Source organism: Oreochromis aureus, linkage group 10 (genome assembly GCF_013358895.1).
Source record: "Oreochromis aureus strain Israel breed Guangdong linkage group 10, ZZ_aureus, whole genome shotgun sequence".
Taxonomy (NCBI): domain Eukaryota; kingdom Metazoa; phylum Chordata; class Actinopteri; order Cichliformes; family Cichlidae; genus Oreochromis; species Oreochromis aureus.
The window spans coordinates 20,294,245-20,322,221 of NC_052951.1; the positions used below are offsets into that span (position 1 = coordinate 20,294,245).

The 27,977-nt window shown below is 40.8% G+C and overlaps 1 protein-coding gene across 4 annotated transcripts; it reads left to right on the forward strand.

Annotated features, from left to right (window-relative positions):
• Positions 1-200: 200 nt before the first annotated feature.
• Positions 201-27,256, forward strand: crebrf (creb3 regulatory factor). Of its 4 annotated transcripts, XM_039618881.1 has the most exons (11): positions 1,218-1,381; positions 1,479-1,616; positions 6,946-7,179; positions 11,624-11,749; positions 14,424-14,599; positions 16,736-17,886; positions 18,412-18,609; positions 19,354-19,543; positions 19,762-19,835; positions 20,158-20,277; positions 23,211-27,256. In XM_039618881.1, the coding sequence occupies exons 3-11, from the start codon at positions 7,171-7,173 to the stop codon at positions 23,327-23,329; spliced, it is 2,163 nt and encodes a 720-aa protein (XP_039474815.1). In that variant the 5' UTR covers positions 1,218-1,381; positions 1,479-1,616; positions 6,946-7,170; the 3' UTR covers positions 23,330-27,256. The 4 variants fall into 4 exon arrangements, with proteins under 4 accessions (XP_039474817.1, XP_039474814.1, XP_039474815.1 ...); XM_039618883.1 differs by lacking the exons at positions 1,218-1,381; positions 1,479-1,616 and adding an exon at positions 201-386 and having other exon boundaries at positions 6,946-7,186; XM_039618880.1 differs by lacking the exons at positions 1,218-1,381; positions 1,479-1,616 and adding an exon at positions 201-386.
• Positions 27,257-27,977: the final 721 nt, after the last annotated feature.

The window sequence follows — 27,977 nt, forward strand, 5'->3', positions numbered from 1 at the left end:
ATAATAATAAAAATTATAAATTTGGGGATAGTTTCTTTCGAGTGTTTGGTCTCAGTTTTCTAAAGCAGACAGAAGTCTATTAAAATGTTTATTCAATAATGAGCTGAACCTCCTCAAGAAAGTGGGGGGGGGAAAAAAATGGTGAAATGTTGCAAAAAATGTTAAGGTCCAGCCTCGAGCTGTTCTCCTATTGGCCCTGCGGCGCACCACGTGGTAAGGCAGTCACGCGCTTTCCAGGAACCCGTCAGGAAGAAGAAAAACAAAACAAACCCGAGAGAGCTTTAACAGCGTGCGGACTCCATTGAAAAGGGAACGTTATTATCTCCAACACGGGAACACACACGAGGTCCAACACCGAGAGAAACGTGTGCGGGAGCGTCCTCAAAGTGAGTACGACCGTTTTTCATCCGTTTCGGGGGAAGTTTGGCTCGGCAGCGGATGGGTGTTTTCATCGCCGCGGCAGATTAGCTTTGAAGCTAACTGTCGGTCGGTTGTTGTTGTGTATCGGGCTTCAGCTGGGATGAGGAAGGGGGCGGACGGAGGCCATACTGACTGAGGCTGCAGCTGAGAAGGAAGCGAGACTGTCCAGTTCCGCGTTAAAAACACAGCCAGAAGGAATAAAGCGCAAACTGTTTGGTTGTTTTTTTTCCCTTCTTTTCTTTTTTTGGACCGCAGTTTGTCGAGCTCCTGTAGGAAGTGGAGAAATGTGGCTAGCTAATGCTTTACGACGAGCTCAGGTAAATTTCGATCACCGAGCCTTAAACCTGTCCACAAAAAACAGACTGTTTAGCTGATGTAGTCCTCTAAAGTGTAGTGGGTCAGTTCGCAGAAGTGACTGATTCTGGATCAGCGTGGTCAAAAGTGTACTTATGTAAGAAGATTGGCTTGAACTCTACTTTAAAACTACCTACAATCATCCTGCACCGCTTGGAATGCACTTAAAACTACATACCATGCCTTTATATGTGTGGCAGAGCAATGGTAGACTGTTTGGAGGTGTATTTGTGGTAGGAAAAGCCTCGGTAGTCGCGTGAAACCCCTTCTACTGTGACTTTTTGCAGGCAGCCCGAAGTCTCATTAAGGTACACGCCCCCCAATGCACAACACATCGAGAGCAGCTGGAAAAAAACTCGACACAGCCAGAAATTTCCATGTGGTCGAAGGCAAACAGCAGACTTATATTTTCACCGAGGAAATGGCCATAGTGACGATTTATTAGTGTTAATATATTACTTTGGGTTTTCACCTTAACAACTGCTCTATAGTTTATCGCCTGGATTGGGCACTTAAACGTTTGATTCAGTGTTTCTTCTTCGATATAAATGACTAAACGTGCCCCAGATTGAGGAGTCGTACTGCAGTGCTGCGTTGAGGTTTTGTGGTAGGTGGTGGATTTTACTTTAAATATCTGTGAAACACGGTTATCTAGGCCACGGGCATGTAGGCCTCCAAGTTGTTTATCTTCTGCCTCAACCTAGGCTGAATCCAGGCTGTTTGTGATGAAGCAGCTCCTTTGATTGACGGCTGCGACGGCCATTCGAGGACACGTAGAGGCGGGACATATTCTCAGCTCGGCCAATGGAGGATTGGGATTACGTGGGTGTTGGCACAGAATGGTTAGTTTGAGGCTTTGTTTTGCTTTGCTGAGGATCTGTGATGAGTGCAGTGACTGGTGAGATACTGGTGACATTTATGGGTTTACTGGTGTTTTGTAATAGGCCATTTGTAATGTACACCACTCCGGTATACTCCGATGATTGTTTTGATGCGCACGCTTTTGCAAAACAAATGCATCCACCACGAAGTGGTGCAAAGATGTGCATGGAAGATATTTAGGAAGAAGCAGATAATGTTTGCGTCTTTGTGCAGGGTTGATGTTACAAAGCTCACCCTGCATTCATCACCTTTTATCTGTGCTTGATTTTAGTTATGAGTGCTCCTTTTAATAGGATGAAAACATCTGTGTTGTACTATACAATTATCAGGCCATCATATGCCTCAAATACAGGGTAGTTTTAAAAAATGTCTTCCAGCATGAAATACTGATTTTGTTTGCTTTTATCATAAATAATTTGCAACCATATGTTACTGAAAGCAGTGCTTTCCATGAACAGGAGAAAAGGATCCTGGATAGCAAAGCAATTTTACCATTGAAGGAATGCTGGGATCAGAGCGAGCCAAACCTAATTACCCAAAAGGCTGTCCTGCAGTGCTGATAGTGAACTTGCGATTGATTTGAAAATATTTTAGACTGAACTAGTGTGCTGGTTTGTTGGGGATCACCAGATTTAAGTGTTTTGTTTGTTTTTTGTTTTTTTTAAATTGTTTGTTTTTTGCATTTTAACTTTGTTTGTTGCAATCTTGTGACTGCTTTAAGACCTTTAAACAGCTCTTCTTTCTGTATAGTTTCCAAATCATTCACGTTAATCAACGCCTTTCAAAGCAGACCTGTCTTGGCAGGAGAAGCGGAGGTGGCTGAGTTCCATGAATTTTTGCCACAGTGGTATGCATTATGTTTGTCTGTGACAATCCAACTGTTAATTCAGTTAAGTTTCACGTCTCATTTTTTTTCTTCTGATCACGTGCCCGCCCAACACAATGACTCTCTGTCCTTCTGAAAGGCAGCCAGCCGCCCTGCAGTTTTGGAGCTGCTGTGTTACCTGTAATCTTCTTGCAGGTATGATGTTGTTGACTAAAATCAGGCATCTGAAGTGAAGTAGGCGTCAGCCATCAGTGCTTATGTATAGTGAAATGATTGCTGTTTGTCAGATGCTGAATGCAAAGATTACTTTTTGTTTTGAGCTGCAGGGTTAGTGAAAACACTGTTATAAACATATTCAATTTTAAAAAAAAAGTGTCTGAATCTTCCCATGTGAAATAGCTGCATTAGCTCTTTCCCGCATAAAGACGACATTTGACATAACCTTAATGATGAATTTTGGCACCTCAATATACATCAAAGAAGACGTGCTTTGAAAACCATTAGGATTTTTTCTGGGTTTTCTGTGGGTAGCTGCATAGGCAGAGACCATCCTCACTAACTTCTTGTGCAAACCCTGTCATTTTGTTCTATAAGCAAGCTTGAAATATGACAGAAACCTCTCAGTTCAGAAAAGCGAAACAAGAGTTAAGATCTGTTCACTGTGGAGGATGCTGTGGTAAAAGCTGCTCAGTAAACTGAAATCAGTCTCAAGATTTAAAAATCAAATCTGGGCTCATGCTAAAGTTTAAAATAACAGTTTTTCATGGAGTTTGTAAAAAACTGAACATTTTTTTCTTAAAAATGCATGAAACTGATTTCCAAATATATAAGAGCAGAGAGAAAGAAATGGATAAACATCTGTTGGTACATCCTTAATAAACACAGCTGCTTTTCTAATGTTGGTATATGTTTTAACATGGAAAATCTCAAGATGTAAGATAGTTACCTAAATGTGAGAAGCAGCTTCCCTAAAATTATTAATATTTTTCTCTGTCAGAAGACAAACACTGTGATCATTTATCACTAGGTGATTCCTCTGAATGGCCGACACATAATCAATAATTGCCAGCTCTAGTGACAGCTCTGTGCCTGTACCACTTAGTCATAAACTTATATATAAATAAATAATCTCCAGCCTTTAAGCACAGTTGCCTGTCAGTGAGTGCTCATACTTTGTTTTCTTATACGACTTATGGATTGGTGACCTTCTCTGATATTTGCAGACTTCCTCACATGTCCGCGCTCAGAAACAGACTGCTGTCTCATGCTTGTTATCACTGTAGGGATCATGGGCTGACTGCTATCAGTAGGTAACTCATTCCAAATAAGACACTGCTGACTGGCCTACTTGGACCACGTCCAGTGTTGTGGAGAACGAGAGCTGTTTGCATGATAGCGCAGCTCATGATTTGAGCTCAACACTTAACTCCCCCCCTTTTTTTCTTTTTTCTTTTTTAACCCTCAGTGCACTGAACTAATAGGGAAGAGAGGAAACAAACACCACTGGGTTTTAAAAAATATGATTTTTTAAAATGCTTTTTTCCACATATAAATGTCTGAAGCTTCAAAGTTAATGGTCGCCTTTGAACGCTACTTTCCCACAGATCTGTAGATTTAGCCTCAGCACAGTGACACATGTTGCACTCTCACACTTATAGTCACACTTTCTGTTTTGCTTTTAATTTTAGTAAATGGTTTCTGGTATTGAAAATGCAGCAGTTTCGCTATCGGCTCATTATTTGCTATCGTTTTAATCATTCAGTGCACAAGCTGGTGATGAGAAACGAGGAGCAGGTGTTGTTGTTACTTTTTAAATTATCCTTCATTTAACCACAAGTCTAACTATTGAAAATCGCCAAGGCCAAGATGGGTAGCAGGTCAATTGGCACTGGCTGCATACTCTAGTAATACACACATGAATACACAGCAAAGCACACAAAATAAAAATACACACATAGGTGAGACACATTCATTATAAACACTAAAAATAAGGCAGCTTAAAACTTGTTTTAAATGTGGGAGAAACCTTTGAGGGAGGTTTAAAAAAATGACACCAGGGATTGCAAATATTACCCATAAATAACTGCAGGCATTAAGCGGATACACCAGCGTTATGATCAGTTTATGACTGCAAGGCTTACCTTATGTTTGCTTCAGTCATGTGGCCTAGGTGGGTCTGTATGCTGCTTAAATGGGATGAGACATCTCAACATGTGTTATTGTTAAAATGATATGCTGGCTTGGGCTACTCAGTGCACCACAGGTGTATAAATGGTGCAGGACAGTCTCTCCATCTGATGGGATACATTTTTTAAATAGTCAAATGCAAGGCCCTCTTTCTGAACTATGGCCAAAGTCTCCTTCTGAAGCCTGAAAACAGAGCTGTGCCCAGATCAGGTGCAGAGTCAGATCGTCTGAATTACAACCTGCTAAAAGCTTGTTTTGGTATTTTGTTGACTTCACAAGCTTTAATAAATACTAACGGATCAGCTGTAAAATGTTGCATTCAGCGGTATTTTTCTGCTGGTTGACATTTATATCAATCACCCAGTGTTTGTTCATTGTACACAGAAACAAAAACAACTATTTTAAGCATTTTGTAGACAGGAAACCATGGATTTGCAGTGAAATAGCGCTATGACCAAATAAGCCAAAATTAGTTGCCAAGAGTTGTTATAGAGAACAATAATTCATATTGTAAAAACTGTGTAAAGCGTGTGAGCAGAATGATGCAGCCACAGTGCATCCTAGCAGCATAATCAGAAGTCATTTACGTTACTGATGTTGAGCGCTGTGTTTTATTACTTGGGCAGGATGGGTAAAAGCTGACCATGGGTTCAAACTCAACCCAGATGTAAACATTATGCTGCAAAAAAGCAAAAGAATCTGACCTGTTGAGCGACTTTTTCTATCTTCATAGCAAGCCTTATAAAAGAAAGACAGCAAATTTTTAATGTTCCGAAAAGCGGCCTTGGAGGAAAAACAGAAATGATTGAGCTCGTACAAGAATGCTGATATAAGCGGAGGTTGCTGTGGCCTTAAACAAAGCTCAGTCCTAAAGTACAACACCTAATGGAGGCGCTTTTATCTCTGAAGTCCGACCAAACAGAGAGAGGAATTCTTCTTCTGGGTTCTTGCAGCCTGCCACAGTGGGTCATAAATATCTGGCTCTGCATCACAGCCTGTGTCACCCACTGGGTAGTGAGTTGGATTAAAATGTGCTGCTGGAAAAGATTCAGTGCTGCTTCGACTGGATAACGGTGGCTCATTTTCCACATGTTTTTGAGAACCTCTGGTTGTGGACACGGGCTTTCTGTTTCCCCTCTGTGATAGCAGCGAGTTTGGATTGATGCTGTTGTTATTGTTCAGGCCATATATGTCATCACTCTGCTTTTTTCTCTAAACATGAAACCAGAATCAGCTGCCCAGGAAGGAAGTGCACATCATGATATGGTAATAAGAGAATTTGTATTTCAGAGGAGGAGGAGCTTCCAAATATATTCTAGGTGACCAAGGTGGTTTGTGTGTACATGCGTGTGTGTGTGCAGAGGCTTGTTTACTCACATGTGCATTGATGTTGGTGAAGGTGTTGCTTTTACAAATGCATTTGTCCCAGAGGCGTGCACGGCTGTGTATTTTTTTTTTTTTTTTTGCCCACTTCCTGTCTCTATGCAAAAGTGTGTATACATAGCTCAGGGGTGAGAAGTTCATTTGCAAGAGGAAGTGATGTTGTTATCTTGCTCAGAGAGGAGTGTGATTCGTGTGTGATATTGTGTTGACAGATTGCGGCTGGGGTCGTGTCTCCACGCAGACTCTCGTGTGTTTGCTATGCAAAAACAGCAAAAGGACCAAAGATCAATCTAAATGTTGCCGTCGTTTGGTGATGCAAGAAAGTGAGCGAATGACAAACAAGCAAAGAATGAACCAAGCTTGATGATGGTGAAGGAGGTAATTAAAAAGGTTGCAGCTAAGCTTGATGCGCGGTTGACTCAGAACAGATCAGATTAACTGTGAGCGATTGCTTGGCAACATTTGAGTTTGACAAAGAGGCTGCTTACCGAATGTTTGATGAGGACAGGGATCAGAAGGTGGGACAAATTTGGCAGAGAGTTGCTGTGCACTTTTCGGTGCTCCGTTTATAGTCCCGAGTCATAGAGACTAATGATCTTTACCCACAATTTTTAGTATTTCATGTGTGTTTTTCTTGCTTGCATCAATTTTAAGTCATGCATCATTTATGTCACAAAGTTATTTCAGTCTGCTGAATATTTTGGCTGTTGTTTGATGAAACAGAACCGAATTGTTTCTGTATACTTTGTTGTTTGCTTTAACATTACACAGTTTACCATCCTGTGGTTTCGTTTGAGAACAAGAACCAAACACGGCAGCTGTGGTTAAAATCTACTTTGTTTTCACTTCTTTTGATTTTAATACTTGCTCTCTGTGTGTTCTTCTAACCACAGACCTGAAGCTTACAGAGAACCGCACCAGACCACAACAGACCAGACCTGACCAGGTTGAGCCCAATTATTCACAGTCTCCCTCTCCCCCTCCCCTGCATCCACCAGCACTCTGCGATTGTTTCCCTCAGCAGTAATTTATTGTGCTGATCGGACAACCTCACACCACTGGGACTGGACAGGAGACCCAGAGGTTCCCACCACTGGAGCTCTAAGCTGTGCCTGGCAATGCCTCAGGTAAGAGGTACGACAGGAGGAGGGGAAATTGTGCCGTCGCTGTTGTTGTTTTGTTTTTTTCCATGAAAAAAAGGTTATTTCCTGCTGTTGAATATCCTTAAACCCATGAACAAAAAGTGACTTTATTTTTTTATTTTTAAATGGTCTGAATGAACTCTCCACAAAAATCTGAGACAAAACTTCATGTGAGCAAGTATGCAAAACACCTGCGGATAGACAGAATCATAGATGTGAAACACGGTTCAGGGGCTTGAAAGAGGAGAGTGACTGACCCCAGTGCTGTATGATGTCTGTAGACCCTGCATCCAAACAGCTGCTGAAGCCAGATGGGCTGACTGTGAGCGACTTTCTCAGTCCTTCTAAAAAAATAAGTGCAGAGTGCCAACTCTGAGCAGGCTTTAACATTTTTGTAATTCTCTGCGGTGCCGAATTAATAGCAACATAGCAAAGTCAGCTCCCGGAAATGATGGTGTCAGCCTTGACAGTGTTTGTTTTTCTTTTTTTTTTTTTCTGCTGTTCTTTTTCCTTTTTTATTATTCGTATTAGATACCACAGGGACTGTTTGTTTCTTAGGGTTTTGTGGTATCTTGCAAAATGTGCAAGTGTGTTGTGATTGCAGCGCGTCTGTAGCTGCAATCTTATCAAATAATTCCCTCAGCTGTTAGAGTGAAGAACAGGGGATGCTGGTGGTTTGTTGGGCTGAGACACGTGTTTAACTTCAGCGCTAGAACAAGAATAACAACAGCAGCTCTGGAATAATATCTGTAGATGTTAACTTTATTGCAGATATAATAGTAATGGGTTTTACTTTAAATTGCAGGAGTGTTTTTACAGTATTTTCTATTGCTGATGGAAGTTTTTTTTTTTTCTTGATGATGATGGAAAAAATCAGACAGCTATCCATTATTTTTCACATATTAGATCACTGATATACTGAATGTAACATGATTTTTTTTCTCATAACCTTTAACTACTTTATATTATTCTCTGTCAAAGTCATGGAGCGTGTCTGGGAGCATTACAGGGTAGCAGGTGCTGTTGCTTCCTGATGCACCTCTCAATAGCCATGTTTGTGGGTTATACTGATTATTAATCAGTATGGTGTGCACGCAGACACTTCCTCTGATGTTCCGATGGTGGTAAAATTATTCTTACTTTTCATGTCTGTTATGTCGTGTTTCGGTGTCCAGTGTGGCAGTAGAGGGGGAGCAGAATAAAATCAGATATGAAAAGTTGTCTGTATGCGGGAGCTGATGGAAAATGGAAAAAAGCCTCCCATTCATGTATCTGATTACGCTTCAGTGCCCAGCTTAAGTTTGCTCAGTTCATAGTTACGTGTTTGGGCACAATAGCTGCAGTGTTTTTGGTTGTTTTTTGTTTTTTTGTGTGCTCTAAATGCAGAAAAAATGTTATTTATTTATTTATTTGCTGTTGACATGAGACAAGACTGCACAGTCAGTGCTTTATCTTTTCTTTTCTCTCTCATAAATGCACACTCCTTTCTGTTTTAGTTTTTAGTATTATTGTTTATTGAAATACATCTAATGATTATAGGAACATTGGAATGACAGATAATTGTATTGTGATTGATTATATTATGTAGGAATGATGAGATGCAGAGTCTGTCAGACTATTTAAGCAGTAGAGAAACAGCATGAACTCTATATAAAAGATGGACGTAGCCTCAGGATGTGTCCCGTTGATTAGGCAAGACTCGTCTTAAATGCTTGAACTGAGCATGTTGGCTCTCACATGCATGCTTTTATGTTAACGACATACCATTTATAAGGTAACTCCACTTAAGTCATAGCCTCTTTAAGCCTTCTTTTTGATTCAAAATGGGACAGTATTTTCAAAAGCGTCATGAGCATCATGTCCTAGTCAAGTTCATATACTGAGAGAGCTGAGGCTGTTTTCCCATTAACCAGTTCTGGCCTCCTGCTAGCCATTAGAAAGAATGCAGGCTCAAGGAACTTTTAGTCTTTTATATACAGTCTTTGAGAAATTAGCAGCTTCATTACAGAGTCTGCCAACTTGAGAACACCAAGTATAAAACTGAGAAACCTCCTCAGTAATGATCTCCGTTACAAAAAAAAAGTGCCTCCAGAGAAATCTCATTCAAGATCCCAAAAAGCTGATATTATGTAAAATATACAGAAAGAGTATTCAAGGATTTGGCAGGCATGAAAAATTTTATAATTAACAGTAAATGATATGAACACAAATTTATGCTATTAATTGTGAGGGGCAGCACATGGGAGCAACAGAAGACTCACGATTGGGTATTTGGGGAAAAAAAAGAAAAAATAAGCGTATTTTTTTTAAGTAAGGATAAGGAGGTGATCACCACTCTGTGAAAGACTGTGTGGGCAAATTGAGCATTTATTAGTGTCACATTGCAAAGAACTGGATAATGTAATCATGTACAGTACAAAATATCCCTAAAAGATTCAACAGATGATGCTGAAATCAAGGCAATATTGACTGGTGATGATCTTCAGGCCAAACAAACAAACAAACAAACAAAAAAAACGGCAGACATGATTTTTTTAGTGCAAATCACAGCATGAGCTCGGGAGCACTTCTGAAACCCACTGTCTGTGAACACTGCATCGATAAATGCCAGCCTGTTTTTACACAGGTCAAATGCATTTGTGATGTGATGCATCTGGGAGGTGCATTGGTAACTTTCACTTCTGTGAAACCCTTTCAAATAAGACAATGTCAAACCGCATTCTGCACATATTCCAAGAACACAGCTCCGCAGCAAAACAGTCCCGCTGGTAAACCGGTCTGTGTGCAGCAAATGATAGCTTCATCTATCTTTAGAAATTGAAGTCAGCTAAACTGTGAACTTACATAATTCAAATAACTGCACTCAAGTCAGATTTGTGTATCCACTCAGCTGTTGTACAAACCTTGATCATAATGACACACAAATACACACAGAAAACACCTGTAGCTTCCTCCGTCTAGCTTATAATAATTCCTGGCAGAATTGAAAGTATGGCACACAAAATGTAAAAATAATAGTAATAACTTTAGTTTTATAGGACTTTTTAAGACACAGTTACAAAGTGCTTCACACTTTGGATAAAACCGCACACTAAAGTCAAGTGTACATGTTCAAACATATTGTCTTACATTCTTTCCTGCATGCACACTTCCATACGCACATGTTGAAAGAACAAGAGAAATAACAAGAGAAATATATGGGCGAAGGTCCTTTAAAAATGAGTTTTCATCAGTTGTTTAAAACAACCCTCAGTCACAGAGCCAACAGGCTGAAGAAGGCTGTTCCACAGTTTAGGAGCTTTAGCCTCAAAAGTGTGGTCACCTCTACATTTTAACATAGGAGGATGAAATAGTTAAGAGACACTGATCAGATTATCGGAGAGGAATAAGGTCTCAGCAGCTCTGCTGTATACACAGGAACCTGGCCATATAGAGCTCTCTCTCTCTATATATATATCTCCAACGTTTTCGGAGACGTCTGTTACCCACCTGCTCGATAGCTAGCCGGAGTTCAAGGCTCACTAGAGCCGGTGAGAACAGTGAACTCCTGGCACATCGTTTTCAGACCCCACGCGGTCTTTCGCTACTCACGTTAAACATGATATATAAGTCACTTAGATAACTTAAAAAATGTTTTTGTTTGGCTTTTTTCTGTTTTATTTGTTCCTGAGTAAATCGGTTTGGCTGAGATTAAAGTTATAGTTTTCACACAGCTGAATAAATGTGAAACAGAAAACCAATTAAACAGAAGTGTGAGATGGTAGAGAATTTACTCCAATGTCCTGTTATATTTTAGATAGCAAGGAGCAATGGCCAAGTTTATTAAACTCCACCGATACAATTTGCAAATTTTATTAAAAGTTTAATAAACTATCATCTTGCCTTTATTTTTGGTTGGCACATACCTTAAATACTTCAGGCTGTAAGTTAATGATAGTTATATAAGAGCAGATGCATGCTGGTGCAATAAGCTGTACGTTTTACGTTCAGTGGATGCATGATCTGATTAGTTGACTAATTGACAAAAATAATCGGTGACTGGTCGACTACCAAAATAATCGTTTGTGGCAGCCCTACTGCATAGCAATTGTAGGAGATACCTTTGAAAAGAGTAACATAAAGGAAGGAGAACTGGACCAAGGATTGAGCCCTGAGGGACCCCACATATGAGGGGCACTGATGAGGACATGTAGTTATTAATATGACTTCTGAAGTGTCTGTCAGATAGTAATGATTTAAAAAAAACAAACATCTGATAACATGACAACAAATGTTACAAAACAATATTCTTTTAAACAATACTCTTTTAAAAACTGAGCAACATTAAAAGGAAGACAAAGGTTGAACTGAGTTTATCAGATTTTACTTGTGTTGATGTGCATTGTTGTTTAATCAAGTGTTTTGGTTTTTTCCCCTGTGTTTGTTGCAGCCCAGCGTCAGTGGGATGGAGCCTCCCTTTGGGGATGCCTTTCAGAACTACTCGATTGCTGACCAGGCTCTGACCAGCACTGAGCTGCTCGCCACCAGCTCTGACCCAGATTTCATGTACGAACTGGTGAGTAGACACACACAAAGACGTAAGACCTTGGTAACCACGCTTTGAATCCGGCTTCTTTTCACATCAGTCACAGCTGCTCATGCTGAGCTGACACTGAGTTGCATCCAAATGAAGGATCCGAGTTTAAAGGTCAACAGCAGCAACTCAATATCCTCCCCCATCACAGTCACAACAGCTTTCTCAAAAAAGAAGAAGTTATTTTGCGGCAGTGAATGTGTGTATATACAGTTATATTGATTGTTTGTTACTGTTGCTGACTTTGTTGTTCTAAAAGACTTTGATATATATTTTTGATATATATATATATATATATATATATATATATATATGTATAAAAACACTGAAAGTCACCAAGATTATTCTAAACATATACATACTCAAGTAGCTGAGCTGTGAACTAAGAAGGTTTTGATTGTGCTAAGCCACATTTATAGATTCGCCAGTGGAGACCCAGTCTCTGCCAGCGGGGCTTGATCAGACACAGCTGCTCAAGGGTCAGCTTGGCCCAAGCACCCCCAAAAATATCAAAGACCAATATATAAGGTTACACATTACACAGCACACTGTTTAAGGGGCCACGGAGCAGGAAAGCTGCAGGAAATCCAGTGTCTTTGTTCTGATTAAAGAAAACCATATTATAAATGTTCCAATTCTTCTTTTTCTAACCTAACATTGACTTCAAGAAACCTTAGAAACCAAAGTTATTTCATCAGTTTAATTTCTCAATTCAGCATCTTTGCTTCGCTGGTCTTCTCCTGTAAACATTTCAAATTGTGAAACTTGTTTGACAATTTGTTAAATCTGTGTGCGATGTCTAAATAGAAATCACTGGAACAGTCAAGCCAAATTGAATCAGGGACTGTCATGTAGGGACTTTGCTGATCTGAAGTTGGTGGGTATAAATCGGTTAATTTATTTTTCAGTCCGAGTTGTTTTTGACAAGAGTGCAGTGGCACAACAGTGTTACTGTGGTGAACTAATGTTTCCCTAGGCTTTTAACATAACACATATAAACAAGCCAAATTCATTTCCTGTGATGATTCTCACACAAACTATCAGCCTCGCATTTGGTTAGTTACGGCTAGTTATTAATTGCAAACAGAAAAACAGGCAGGATATCAGTTGGGATGAAACAGAAGGCAGTTTGGTTTTCTGGGATGCTTCCGTAGAATGAAGCTATTATTCATGTGATAGATAATACCTGTCAAACCATCTGCTGCAATGGCAAAAGGCCTTCTTCCCCAAGATTCACAATTGAAAATATTGAGGTCGGATGTGATTCCTCACCATTTACAGGGATTATTTCAGTAATGGTGAGAAATCCTGAGGTTTCTAGAAACGTTTAACGAATGCTGCCGTGGACTCGGCTTAACTTCCAGACTGGCGTTTATTGAAACAGAGACTCGTGTCTAATTGTTTAGAAACTGTCTGACATTTGCCAGGCTCACAGGCAGGTGATATGAAGCACCGCTCATGCTGTCAGCTGCAGGTGTCTGCCTTAATTTACTGTCCTCTGTAGACTAAACAATAGTGATTGACTGCTTCACTCTCAATTTCTTTCACCATAGTAACACATTAATGAGATGATGCTCTGCAGGATGACCTGCCATCTCCTTTAGTTAGTTTATTTATCATTTGGTGTGACACCCATTTATTATTAAAGCAGCACTAGTTAGTCAGGGTGCAGAGTTTTCCAAGCTATTCAGCACAGTGGGGTGTTTTTTCTTCTTTTCTTTAACAAGCATATTGGAAATCCTGTCTGAGGCTGCGTCAGCATCTTCTGCCCTTTTATGCAATCCCAGACTGATTTCACAATGTTGACATCAGAGCTCTGTGGGGGTTGTACCATCTGTTGCAGGGCTCCCTGATCTTGGTCCTATCATGCAGGTTCCTTATGGCTTTTGCTGTTTGGGACCGCTGTGCAGTGAATTTCCAGACAGTCAAACACCTGGTTGCTGGCATTATGTGGTGGCTTGTTATCATAAATGTCTTTTATAAAAGTTAACTAAATCATTCAATAATGAAATCTAAGATAAGTAGAATTTAATACAACATCACCTACCCTACCACCTGCCTTGATCAGCTCTCTGTCTCTTTAAACACTTTGGAGGAATTTAAAGGTCTTTTTTTTTTTAAACTCAACAAAGCATTTAATTGTTACAAAATCTCACACAAGGTCTAATCATCAGATAAAATGAAATGGTGGCACTTCATGTCCAATAGGTCAGCATGACTTCAATGTGAAATCTTCACTGGTCAGTGCCCTTGACTCAGTAACAGAAGAGGAGATTGTGGGAATATTTCACATTCAGTTAGATAGTGAAATGATGACACTGCATGGATGAAGTTTGGGAGGAAGGTGGTTGGTGGTTTGATCTCTGGCTGCTCCAGTCTGCATGCCAAAGTGTCCTTAGGCAAGATACTGAACCTCAATTTGTTCTCCGATGCTTTCATTGGAGTGTAAATGCATGACTGTTGGAAAAGCATTTAGTTAGAAAAAGGTGCTCATATGAATAAGGTATGTTGTATAAAGCACTTTGATTAGAGTAGAACCAGTCCATTTACCATGATCCTTTGTGTCTGGGACAAGGACACGCACTCTAACTTTACTGATCATCCTATCCTATAACAGCTGCATCGAGGTAATTTTTTAATTTGCTGCTCTCTTCAGGACAGAGACATGAGCCACCAGCAGAGCCCCTGTGGGGACAGCATTGTGGGGATCGGGGATGGAGGCAAGGAGGTTGAGGGTTGCGTGGACCAGCTAATGGGTCTGGGTGAATGTGAGACAGTCTGCAGCAGCTCGGCGTTCGAACAGTGGGACTCCTACTGGGAAGACCTCACCAGGTACTTATTATTTATTCATGTTTTGCAGCTTTTTTTGTAAGGCCATGTTAAACAACAACAACAAGTAACTGACACATAAAACTTTGACCTCTTAAACTTTGTGAAGCTGGCATGGTTTGTAAATGAATAACTAGCAGATACTTTATATAGTGCTTTTCACAGAGTCACAAAGTGCTTTACAAAATCCAATACAGAGCATACAAAGCCAGACTTAAAAGCAGCAGAAAAATGGAGCGAATCACTGACTCTAAGAAAGAAGCGAAAACGAGAAGCCCTTAGCAACAGTTGAAAATGCACAGGTCACATATTACCTGTGTCAGCTTGAATATTCAAATCATACGCAAACACATCCAGTGTTTGATCAACAAAGTTCCGTAAAGTTGACTTTGTGGGTTTTTGTGTGTGTGATAGTTTCTTATAAATTATGTAATTTTTAATTTTTCTGTCTTTGCTTTGAACCACGTGGGTTAGGTGACGGAGCAGAAAGTGTTGAACTATTATGAGATGCATTAACATGTTGTTGATCTGGTTTATTTTTCATGTAATTTGCTGCTATTAAGATAGGTTGGCTTTCTGCATTTTTTAAACTAACATTTAAAATCTGAAACTCACAGTTATGCTGTATTTTTAAACTATTATTTAGATATTTCACCTTCATCTTACTGTGGTCACACCAGGTTTGTAGTATGAGGAGGCTGTAGTGGGCCCCTGCTTTTTATAAGCTTACACGACTGATTTTAGCTAAATCTGGTTTTAGTTAAATCTGTTGTGACGTCAGTCAATGAGCCTCATGAGAAAGGTCAGAAGGCTTTGAAGGTTTGTACAGAAGTAGAACAGTAATTGTGAAGGCCTGTCCTTTTGGTCTCAAATAGACGCAGCAGATGAGGATTTGAAGCAGATAGTAGGTTAGCTGGGAGGCAGGAAGTGGTTTAAGAGGCCTGTAAACAACAAAGTAGCTGGCTGCCGCAGTCTCCTGGGGTCTCAGGTGATGCTCCGTCTGTCCTGCAGCTACCCTGATGTTTTGCTGGCAGAGTAGCTTGTGTACTCCCCTCCCCAATGTTGAGTGCAAACTGAGGGCAGCCTACTGTCTCTGAAAAACAAAGTCCATTAAAACTGGGGTGGAATAGTGTTGGTTGTTGCAGGGTTTGAAAAATCTGCTGCATACAGGCTTAGGTTCGGGTTATGCTTAAGTGGAACAGAGGAAACTGCTGTATCTTTTTTTCTAATGTGCGAGCCATACTTTCCAGCTTTGACTAAGAATGTGTGTTTCGGCAACTTTAGATTAATTTAGTTATATTGTTGTGCTCTGGTGCACCAAAATAACGTTTGGTGCTTGCTGGTCTTACCAAACTATAGTTTTCTTCACCGCACTGAGAGTGCTGAGAGAGCCTCAGAGCTTCCTGTTTATATCTTGTGGCATGAAGAGGCTTCACTGTTATCACTGGTTTCTCACTGAAGTTACAAACTTTAAACTAAGTTAAAAGTAAAGTTGAAAAAGAAAGTTGAACAGTTACAGATTTTCTCTGAAATGTTCCAGCTTGGAAAAATGCATTTGTCTCAAGCTCTGCAAAGATAAAAGTGAAAGTGGAAGAGTCACGCTGTGCTGTGCTGTTTAACTGCTATATCACTGGACCATTGCCATCATGTGACAGGCTGCCATTGCAGTTCTAAGTAGAGACGAGTGCACTTCCACATTTAGCATCCCCTCTGTGGGGAAAACAGGTTTTCACTGCAAGTTGCAGTAAATGAATATTTCCATTACTGGTTTTTCTGAACATTTCCAATATTTCTCTTCAGTCAGTTACTCATCTTCAAGTTTCATATATAACAGAGCAGAGCATGAATGTTTAGCATGCTGAAATAATGTTTTAATAGTTTTTCATGAATAATAACTTGTAAATTCTAGTTTTTCTCTGATGATCATGTTGATCGGCTGATTATTGTATTTGCAGGGTCATTTGCATGGTAAAAATATGCATCAACAAGCTACTATTCTAAAGATTTAACAAGCTTAGGTTATTCAAATGTAGACAAAAATAGGAAACAGCTGCAATGCAAAGATGCAATGAAGATACTATGACAAGAGGGCAAAAGTTTCCACTGTTGCTAGTCTGTCTCTCTCTCTGTATTTCACAGATACACACGGCTGGCCAGCTGTGATATCTGGGGCACCAAAGAGGTGGACTTCCTCGGATTGGATGACTTCTCCAGTCCTTACCAGGACGAGGAGGTGATTGGTCGAACTCCGACGCTGGCTCAGCTCAACAGCGAGGACTCACAGCCTGTGGGTGAGACGCTCTACCCTCCCGCTGACCTGAGCTTGCCCCAGACTCAGTCGTCCCAGCTTCCCTGTCACAGTAAGACTCTCCTGGTCCCCGGCCAAGGATCAGGCCCCGGCTCTGTTCAACCTTCACCAAGCTCCACATCCTCTTCCCGTCCTTCGCGCAGCCTTCTCCCGGACTTTCCTGAAGGCTCCCAAAGAGCAACCAGACCTGTTCCTTCCAGCACTGAGACTATGGCTAAGACTCAGAGCCACCTCAGTCTCACCCAGGACCATGGTCATGCTCAAATAAAGCCCATGGTGCGTGGAACCAAAATGGGAGCCCCAACTTCCTACAGCTCTGACTTTGTGCGCAAGGCTAAAGTCCGTGTCAGTGCTGTACATAAGACCCAAGCGGACATGCCTCCCCAGACGGATTTTGAGAGGTCAGATCCCACTCTACCTCTCTCCCAGCCTCGAGATGAGAAAGCCTCTACTTCAGCAAGTGCCGCCTTAGTGGGACTTCCTGGTGCTGCCGCCGCCAGCTGTTCAGGCAGCCTGGCGAGCTTTGAAAGGAGAGTAGAGGGGACAGCGAGGAGAGAGATGCCTGTAGGCCGGTCTGCCACTGTGCCTCAGCTGGTTGAGGCAAGCCAGGCTCTGGAGACCAGCACCTCTGGGCTGGTGATCAGCGATGGTGTTTGCAGCGGGGCTGGCAGTCTTTTGGTTGTTGAGGGTACGGAGAAGACCAAGGAAGAGGAGCACAACTACTCTCTCTTCCTGACCCGCAGCAGACTGGGCAGCAGAGGCCACCCCCAGATAGAGGAAGAGGAGGAAGAGGACGAGGAGGATGAGGAAGAGGCAGAGGAAGAGGAAGGAGATGGGTTGGAGCTAGAAGACGAAGACCACGATGAGGGTTTTGGCAGTGAGCACGAGCTGTCTGAGAATGAAGAGGAGGAAGAAGAGGAGGAGGACGAAGACTACGAAGCAGACAAGGACGATGACATGAGTGACGCCTTCTCTGAGCCAGGTAGCTACTCTCTATAATCAGCTTGTCACCAAGTAATATGTTAACGATGCTTCAAAATAAATCTTGAATTTAGAATAGTTAAAGTGATTATTATTACCGTTATTTTACCAGGTTGTCTGATTGAGATTACAATATCTTTTAAAAGAGAGACCTGACCAAGATAGGAGCCATACGACCCAAAACATTAAAAAAATTCTACACATACAACATAAAATATAAATCCACAACAAATACCCATAACAAAAAGCATTAAAAAATTAAGTGGCTAAGCGTGAGGTCAAGTAATTTGATTGGACATGTAAAAAGGCACGTGTGGTCACATTTTCAGCAACTATAATATCATTGAAAGTATAAAAGTAATATGATACATTGCTACATTACAAGCAGATGATTACAGTATTGTGTTACTTGGTATTTGGTGTCACCACAATACTGAATACACCGTCCTTTTCTTTGTCTCTGTTTGTCTCTGTTGCATTAATTTCCTCCCCTTCCTTTTGCGTCTCTCTCTTCTGCCTCCGTCAGGCTGTGACATGGAGCTGATGGAGGACATTAAAGGGCTCACAGCAGGAGTCTCCAGCCGAAAGAGAGGAAAGCGCCGCTACTTCTGGGAGTACAGCGAGCAGCTCACCCCCTCCAAACAGGAACGCATGCTCAAGCCGTCCGAGTGGGACAGACACACGCTGCCTAGCAACCTGTACCAGAAGAACGGGCCTCTCCACGGTACACACACATGCACAACTATATATGCATGCAGGCATTATTAAAGTCTCGCTTTGAGTTTCAGTTTGATATGGAATTAAATAATCTTTTGCATTTAAGTGTTTCCGACATTTTATTTTACATGCCCAATATCGGCGTAAAAATGATCGTATACGGCTTTTAGTGGATAATGCAGTGATCAGAGACAGGCTGGTCGGATCGGTTGGATTTTCCACAGCAGCAGCTGTGCACAGCATGTTGCAGTCATGCTACAGTTTGAGTAATCACATTGGAGTTATTAAATAAATAAAAGATGCATATTTTATTTCACACATTAAAGGATTCCTCTATTTAAAAAAAATGCAGCAAACTATTTCTCTTGTATCCTTATTCTTATTTATTCAGTGTTGTAAAGGGAGTTCTTTAAGTTGAAGAAAATGACTCATGTTGGATTTTGATCATCATAGTTTCAGGCTTTTAAAAGTTAAGGTCATGGTCAAAAAGTTGTTGTTTGATGATTAATAATTAGGTTAATAATGCATCCCCCCACCTGTCAGAACCACTGTAGGTTACCAGCTGTTCATGTGTGGAAAATCTCTATTTAAAACCAGATCAAGCAATTTAAAAAAACAGAGGTACACTTGCAGTTGGCTGGTTAATTTGAAGTACCATGTGCACAACTCCTGTTTGTTCATGTTTTCGAGAACTGAAACATTTAAAATGCGATTGATGTCTAACTCCTTTGTTTTGGTGATCGTTACAAAGGAAAATACATGCTGAAGAAGTCTCGACGCACAGACGTGGAAGACCTGACTCCCAATCCACGAAAGCTGCTGCAGATTGGCACAGAGCTTCGTAAACTGAACAAGGTGATCAGCGACTTGACTCCTGTGAGCGAGCTGCCACTGACTGCACGGCCACGCTCTCGCAAGGAGAAAAACAAGCTGGCCTCCAGGTAAACCACGCATTCATGTGTTCGCTGTGTACACATGACAGCTGGAGAACAGCCATATGTAAAGTCGTGATGACTGCAACAGTATTATTTTCAGAAGGTTTTACCCTCTCGAGCCTGATTGTAATAAAGATGCTGATTTGAAAATAACCTCTGTTTCTCAGTGAGATCCTCTTTCCTCCTATTGATTAGAAACTCTTCTTTCTGTCTGTGTGTTGCAGAGCTTGCCGTTTAAAAAAGAAAGCCCAATACGAAGCAAATAAAGTGAAGCTCTGGGGACTCAGCACAGAGTACGGTACGTTGGCTCTGACGCTACGTGATCTAAATTTTTACTAGAAACAACATCTGCATGTATTTTTTCTTGCACTGTTGGCAGTTCAACGGCAACTTAATAGACAGTGATGACAATGACTGTTATGACATTTTACTTGTTTTTCTTTTCTTTGTCAGATTAGAAATAAGATCGTGATTGATAAGAATAACTAAATAACTGCTCATACTTGTCACCAATTTAAAAAGAAAATTGTTACAGTGTCTAACCAGAAGACAAAAGCACAGAATTTTTTGTGAATACTTGTTAGTGAATAATCTGTGGTCAAACTTGTGTTTTCTTGCAGACCGGCTGTTGTTTGTGATCAACGCAATCAAGGAGGAGATAGTGGAGCGAGTGGAGGACTCTTCTCCGCGTCCAACCAACATGTCTGACACTCTGGAGCGACTCATAAAGGAGACACTTGGTGAGAATCGAAAAGAAACACAAGTTAAGCCCGTATTATGCTTTCTGGGGTTTTATCACTTTATTTTAGTGTTGAAGCTTTTTGTTTAGACATGCAGATGTTCTGCATATTCACAAAGCCCAAAATCCATGTCAACAGGAGTTTTTATCTTCAGTGTGCCTCAACTGCTTGAGACACCTCGCTCGCAGTCATGAGGCAAAAGATCCCTGGCTGAAAGTAACATTTAGACAGCATCTGAACACATACAGTATCTCACAAAAGTGTGAGTACACCCCTCACATTTTTGTAAATATTTTATTGTATCTTTTCATGGGACAACATTGAAGATATGACACTTTGATACAATGTAAAGTAGTCAGTGTACAGCTTGTGTAACAGTGTAAATTTGCTGTCACCTCAAAATAACTCAGCATACAGCAATTTATGTCTAAACCGCTGGCAACAAAAGTGAGTATACCCCTAAGTGAAAGTCTCCAAACTGTTCCCAAAAGTCAATATTTTGTGTGGCCACCATTATTTTCCAACACTGCCTTAACTCTGTTGGGCTTGGAGTTCACTATAGAGCTTCACAGGGTGCCACTGGAATCCTCTTCCACTCCTCCATAATGACATCATGGTGGATGTTGGAGACCTTTTGCTCCTCCACCTTCCATTTGAGGATGCCCCACAGATGCTCAATAGGGTTTAAGTCTGATGACACGCTTGGCCAGTCAAGTACCTTTACCCTCAGTTTATTTATCAAGGCACTGATCTTTTTGGAGGTGTGTTTGGGGTTGTTATCTTGTTGGAATACTTTCCTGTGGCCCAGTTTCTGAAGGATCATGCTCTTCTTGAGTATGTCACAGTACATGCTGGAATTCATGGTTCCCTCAATTAACTGTAGTTTCCCAGTGCCAGCAGCACTCAAATAGTGACGCATGCAAGGCAAGACACACTTGTCTTTGTACTCCTCACCTGGTTGCCGCCTTCTGGAATGATAGCCATTTGATGCACCTCCAACCTCTGCAGCAATGCTGGCAACATTCATACATCCATTTTCAAATGACAGCCTCTGGATATGACACTGAGCATGTGCACTAAAGTTCTTCGTCAACCATGGCGAGGTTTGTTCTGAGTGGAACCTCTCCTGTTAAACTGCTGTATGGTCTTGGCCAGCGTGGTGCAGCTCAGTTTTAGGGTGTTGGCAATATTCTTATAGGTAGGCCGTCTTTATGTAGAGTAACAATTCTTTTTTTCAGATCCTCTTTGCCATGATGTGCCATGTTAAACTTCCAGTGACCAGTACAAGAGAGTGCGAGAGCAATTCAACACACCTGTTCCCCATTTGAACCTGAGACCTTGTAAAACTAACATCTCACATGACACCAGGAAGGGAAATGGCAAATTGGGCACAATTTGGACGGTTTCACTTTGGGGTGTACTCACTTTTTATTGCCAGCAGTTTAGGCAATAATGGCTGTGTGTGAGTTATTTAGAGGTGACAGCAAATTTACACTGTTGTTCAAGCTGCACACTGACTACTTTACACTGCATCAAAGTGTCATATCTTCAATATTGTCTCATGAAATGATTTGACAAAATATTTACAAAAATGTGAGGGGTGTACTCACTTATGTGAGATACTGTCCAAACGCAAGCACTGCACTTAGCTACGTCTTTACTATCATAATAACCGCACAGCTGAAACGGTCACCAGGCATCATCAACAACACAAATATAAAACCTCTTTGGTTTTTGAGTCAGGGACAGTGCAGGAGCAGGACGGCCGCCATCTTGAGCGGCCGAATATTTCTATTCAGGACTCTTTGTCTCTGGTTACAGTTAGTAACCGACACTCTCTCGCCTCTTTTGCTGGGCTAGCTGACCAATCTGATCAGGCTGGGTTTTATTAGCATGTGGAGGCTTAACTCGTTACCCCATAAAGACGACATATCACAGCCTCCTCTTAATAACATGTTTTACACCTCAGTATGTGTTAAGACGTGGTTTGATGACAATTAGAATAGTTTCTGGGTTTTTACAAGAGTAGCTGCCGAGGCAGAGTCATTTTATTCTATAAGCAGGCCTGAAATATGACAGAAACCATTCAAGTGAGAAAAGAGAAACAAGGGTTACTGCTAGTAAGGTCTCAAGGCGTAAAGAGTTAAAGATACATTTTTAACTGTTAGACAGCTACAGCGATTTTCTAAGTTAGAAAAACTAATGTTTTTTGAACACTGAACCATGTAAAACTTAAAATGCTGGACCCCAAATGAAATTGTGGACCTCTAAGTTAGCATAATATAGGCTTTTTACAGTTGACTGGTCACCAATCAGTGAGATACTGTAGTTTACGGTGACTGTGAACAATAACTGAGAATGTACTTAAAAATAAGGTTTAATTGAAGGTATGTTAATAACTCAGTCCTGTTTCTGTAATACTACAGTCTGTAGTTTACTGCTAAACAAACAGTTAATCTAAAGATTTAAGAAAAGTTATCAAATATATTTGATAATGAAATATTGATATAATCAGTGATGGATCAAAGTGATATAATAATCACAATAAACAGGCAGATGTATTGATTATATTCATCCCCATATTCAGTCAGTTATAACCTTCACAATAAGATAAGCTGAGTACAAGCATACAGCAAATTTGGAAGAACTGCTAAGCTTGGTGTATACAGACAAACATAAATAGTCATACTATTGGAATAAAAGAGTAATAAAAATGCCTTCTATGCGATGATAAATAAAATCAATCAATCAATCAATAATAATAAATTGATAATCCTAATGATAGCAGCTTTAATAGCTCTGGTAGGCAGTGAAAATAGATCGATATAATAGACATATTTTATTTTAGACATTGAAATAAAGTTAACTTTACTTTAACTATTTAGTAAATAAATAAACATGTGTAATGTATCTTTTTGTATCTGTGTGTGCAGTGCCATCACCTGTTGCTGGGCAGACTTCAGACTTCGTCAACAAGATCTTGGAGAACACAGGACGCGGCGATCCCACCGGCGGACTGGTCGGCCTGCGAGTCCCCACCTCCAAAATCTAGACAGGCCGCTGTCCACTGAGGACTCAGTATTACGATCGCTGCTGTCCTGTTGTAACTATGCTCCCTTCTGCATGCCCCTACAACCCAGACTTTCATGCACATTGTTAGTCACACAAACACACATACCACTTCCTGTGTGTAGGTATGTGTGCTTGTTTTTGCCATGCCACCTGTATGGCATACACCCTAGCTTTCTGGCTCTGCGTGCAGAGTCAGCGCATCACAGTTCTCCCAACTCATTGTGAACGTCCGTTGGGGGGGAAAAAGCGCCTCTAAAAGCAAGTGATGGTTAGGTGTATAGCTAATAGCACGTCCTAAATCCACTGGTGATGATTAGATGTGTTTAACATAGCATTGTGTAGGGTTGTTTCTGTTGGAGGCTGAGACAAACAGTCGCATGAGCGTAACCACTGGAATACTTTCACACGTTTGTTTGAGGTTGTAGTGACAAAGGACGAATTTACATGAAAAAAGTTCCAGTTATCATTTCTCAGAAGACTTTCACCTCACATGGCAACAAAAGTGGACTTGAGGTTGTCAAATTAACCCAATGGAGTAAAGCACCTTGATGAAAATGGCCTTGTAAGCTGCAGTGGAAAAAAGCGACTTGTTCCGAGGCGTTACGGGGTGGCAAGAAATATTTTGTATTGAAGGCCTAAATATGTTCATGCCATCCCTGCGAAACAATAAAGCTGAAAGTTATCATTAGAGCTTTTATTAAGCAAGAGGCATCCTGCTGGTTTGAAGCTCGTGCCAGGCAGGAGGAAGCTTAACGGCTCATAGTTGACCATGTGGAGAGGAAGCGCATGTAGCATGGTGCTTTTTGGCCTTGTGCTGGTTATAACTGGACTGCGTGGAACAGACCAGTGTGGGATCAGACAGAAAGTGAGGAAGATGATGATGGTGGTGCTGTTGGCGGCGATAGAGATGACATAAACAGTGATCCATCTCCTCCAGGAAACTGTAAATAACTGTGTCTCCCAGCGAACGGCACCGGCTTCCCTTTTTTGTACAGTAGAGACGACCAGGCAGTTTGGTGTGTTCATACTAGTGTTTGATCAGAGTTCTATTCATTGTGCCTTGTGTATGTATGTATGTGTGTGTGTGTGTGTGCGCGTGTCTCCGTAAGAGCAAGTGAGTGTGAGCGGGGCTGAACGAGGAGAGGTGATCGGCCAGAACTCCCAGCCTAGGAAAGGACTACTTATAGCGAGTGCGATGAGGGACACGCTGGTGGGGTCTTGTTGTGTCTTTCAGCTGTTTCGAAGATATTCTGAATGTACATAAACAAATGGAAGCTCTTGTCGCGTGATGCCACAGAGTCTGTGTATATAGGAGGGCTCTGCAATAGATTACTTTTGGTTTTTGGTACTTTCGTCTTTGGGGATTTTCGGGGGGGTTTAAGGATGACAGATATTTTTCTTTTAGAGTTACAAAAAAAATATTTGCACACTATCTTTTGATTATGTTTTGTACCAAAGACACATGCAACGAAATGGCGACCAGCCAGTTAAAGTAAGGTTTTGCACAGCTTACCTGACGCCGTATTGAATGTAAGATTTGTGGGAGGGTCAGGGAACTTCATAGAACTGTGAAATTAGCTTGGGTCCAATTCTGTACAGAAAAGGAACATTCATTTGCTTATTCTTCTTCTTCTTATTATTATTTTGAATCTAAAATTGAACCCCTCTGTTGGCTTCTCCAGTAGATTTATTGCTTAAGGAAGCCCTTCATTCCTGAACTGATTCCTCCCTCCACCTGCTCATTGTGTTAATGGCGCTACCTAGGATGAATACCAAGAGTGCTACTAGATAAGCTATGTTACAATTTTCTTTTCTTCTTCTTTTTTTTTTTTGCTTGTTAAAATTTCACAAACAGTAACCAAAATCTTATGTTCCTGTATCACTTGTTTGATTTCTGTATGTAGATGAGGTCTATAGACAAATATATTAACTGAATATTGTACATAGAAACATTAATGATATATCTATGAATGGTGAAACGCCACTTTTCATGACAATTGATTCATTTTTAAGCATGACACATTTCTAAAGCCTATCTTTGCTTTGAGAAAGTTAGAGTAAACAACAAAAAACCAACACAAAAACCAAAAAAAACATGCTATTGTTATATTTTTGTATTTTAGCTGCCTGCTAGATTTCCTGTTGGTTTGGGAGTGTTTGTTGGTCAGAGGTGGAGGTGTTTGGCTGATGGTTTGATCTATAAGCTCCACCCTTTCTGTTGTTATTAGCTGGCTGATTTGAAATACAGAGAATCAAGACTGGATTTATATAAAACACAATGCCGCGAAGTGCTGGTCTACTTTGAGTGGTCTGTGAGGGGGAACGTTGAAGTGCCGCTGTTGGCGGTTCTAGCATGAGGCAGATAAGGAGCGAGACACAGTGTTGTGTCAGATGGTGTAAGAAAGCCAGAGCCATCTGAGTCTGGCTGATCTGGATTCAGCGCTGTCGTTTAGATTTTCATGCATACAGCAGCGTGCAAAAGTCTCGGCGAAGATGATCTAACTGATCTAAACAAACAAAAAAAAGACGAGCAATGTAAAGAACTCTAAGCTTTAAAAACGAAACATTGCTACAATCATGCAAATTAATAATCTACATATAATACTCTGAATCAGTGTAACAACAATAAAAAAAAAAAAAAATCTGGTTGACACTCCTTTTTACTCCAAGCAACATCATTACTGCCACCCACTAAGATGAAGTAGATTTATCTGGTCGCCTTTTTTGCTGAGGAAATTCAGCCCTAATAAGAAAGAAAATACACTTATCAGGCTACAATACTGGTCAGCTTCACCTTTTGGTGTCATTTTGATATAAGAGGAAAATAAAAAGATAAGGCACAAAGTTAAAGATGGAATGATTTTCATATTAGTCCACTATACAGAGTAAAACTTTGCCAAGGTGCCCAGACTTTTGCATCCTGTTGTATTCTGTCTTGAAGCATGAAGCTGCTTGAATTGTGTATTTTCCTGAGATTGTCGTCGCTGGCTCTGGCTTTGCTTTGCCGAATTAAATCTCCATGAGTCATATCCTTCCTGACTGGTCAGAAATATAAAGAATAACTTTGGTTACTTGTTATGGTAAAGTCCTTGAAGGAGATGCTACCTATTCTGGGAATGTTTCACAATTCAAGCAGAATTGATTTATTTGGAGGTCATATTAAAACGAGAAAAATGTGAATTTGACAAAGCTGAATTCAGACTGGCGTGAAGTGAGTCTGCTGATGGTAAAGTTTGTGTTGTGTGATTGAATAACAGCTAGTGCTACACACACACATATATATATATATTTTTACTGTTTTCCGTTCCGTCTAAAAAGGGAGAAATGGTGCTTTTTCTGAAACTAGAATGACGAGTATCCATGATTCATATTTGATTCTTAGACTAGTTGTAGCCTAATGACTTGCTCTCCCCTTACCGTCCATAGCTATTTTCTTAGTAGTGATTCAGTTTTGTAAATAAACTATAAGTTAATATGTATCTTCTAAATGTTAAATATATGTATAGAATACTCTATCTTATATGTTTAAAAAAAAACGAAAGCACTTTGTCCAAAAAGAAAAAAAAAACAAAACAAAAAGAAAAGAAAAGCATTTTTTTCTCTTCCATTTGCTGCTAAATGGCCTGGCGTGAATGCTGCAAGTGTACTTGACGACTACTTGCTTGGATAGGTCTATTGCCTGACTCTGCTAGGTCTGTAAACTAGCGAGGGGCAGGTGTACGGCCTGACGAGGGTTAGATCTACACATTTCTGGAGCCATGACATGATATGAGCGCACAAGAGCGTACCATTGCATGGCTTTGGGAAGCCCAGTGTCTTGACAGGATAGGTCTATTTCCTGGTCAGGGACCGAGTGAAAGTATGTTTGTGGTCTTAAAAGAAAACAAAAATTTCAAAAAAAAAAAAAAAAAAAAAAACAAGAGGGTTTTGATTCCAGGGCCCCTACGTTGATCTTGATGCTGACCCCCTTGGCGTCACGATTCATTTGCCTTCAGTAGAGGTTTCCTATGGAAAAACTGATTCTGCTTTGGCTTCCTCTTCAGGGTGATGTACAGTGTAGACACATTTCTTCAGAGAGCTATATTGTTATCATTTGTAAACTGATTTCTACTTGTGACTTATTGAGGAGGAGGGTTTAGCCTGGGGCGGCCAGGAAGAGCTTGTTTGAAAGACGTTGTTCCCGGCCGCCTTGGGGGAAGTTACTATATCACTGTACTGTATGGCAAGCCAATTACAAATGGAGACTCAATCCGGACACTTATTGCCTTCTTAAATAACTTTTCACACACAAACAAAAATAACAACACGGCAGACAAGTCGGCTGCCCAGAGGGGCGTGCCTGACATTGTTCTGCCGATATGGTCAACAACAACAACAACAACAAATCAATTCAGCCTGACTGGCTCAAAACAACCTTGACTAAAGTAGCAGACGTGGTGAAATGTATCTGAAAGGAAATGTCTCCAAAGGTTCGAACTGCTTTGGAAGCGATGCTTTCAGGTATAATTTCATCCAGGTCTGGCAAGGGGTCAACAGTGGTTGAAGGGCCGCTGGTTGACGGCCGGCTGACAAGAGGAGCGTGCGTGTGTTTTGCTGTCGATCACAAGGCTGGTTACAAGAAAGAGTCC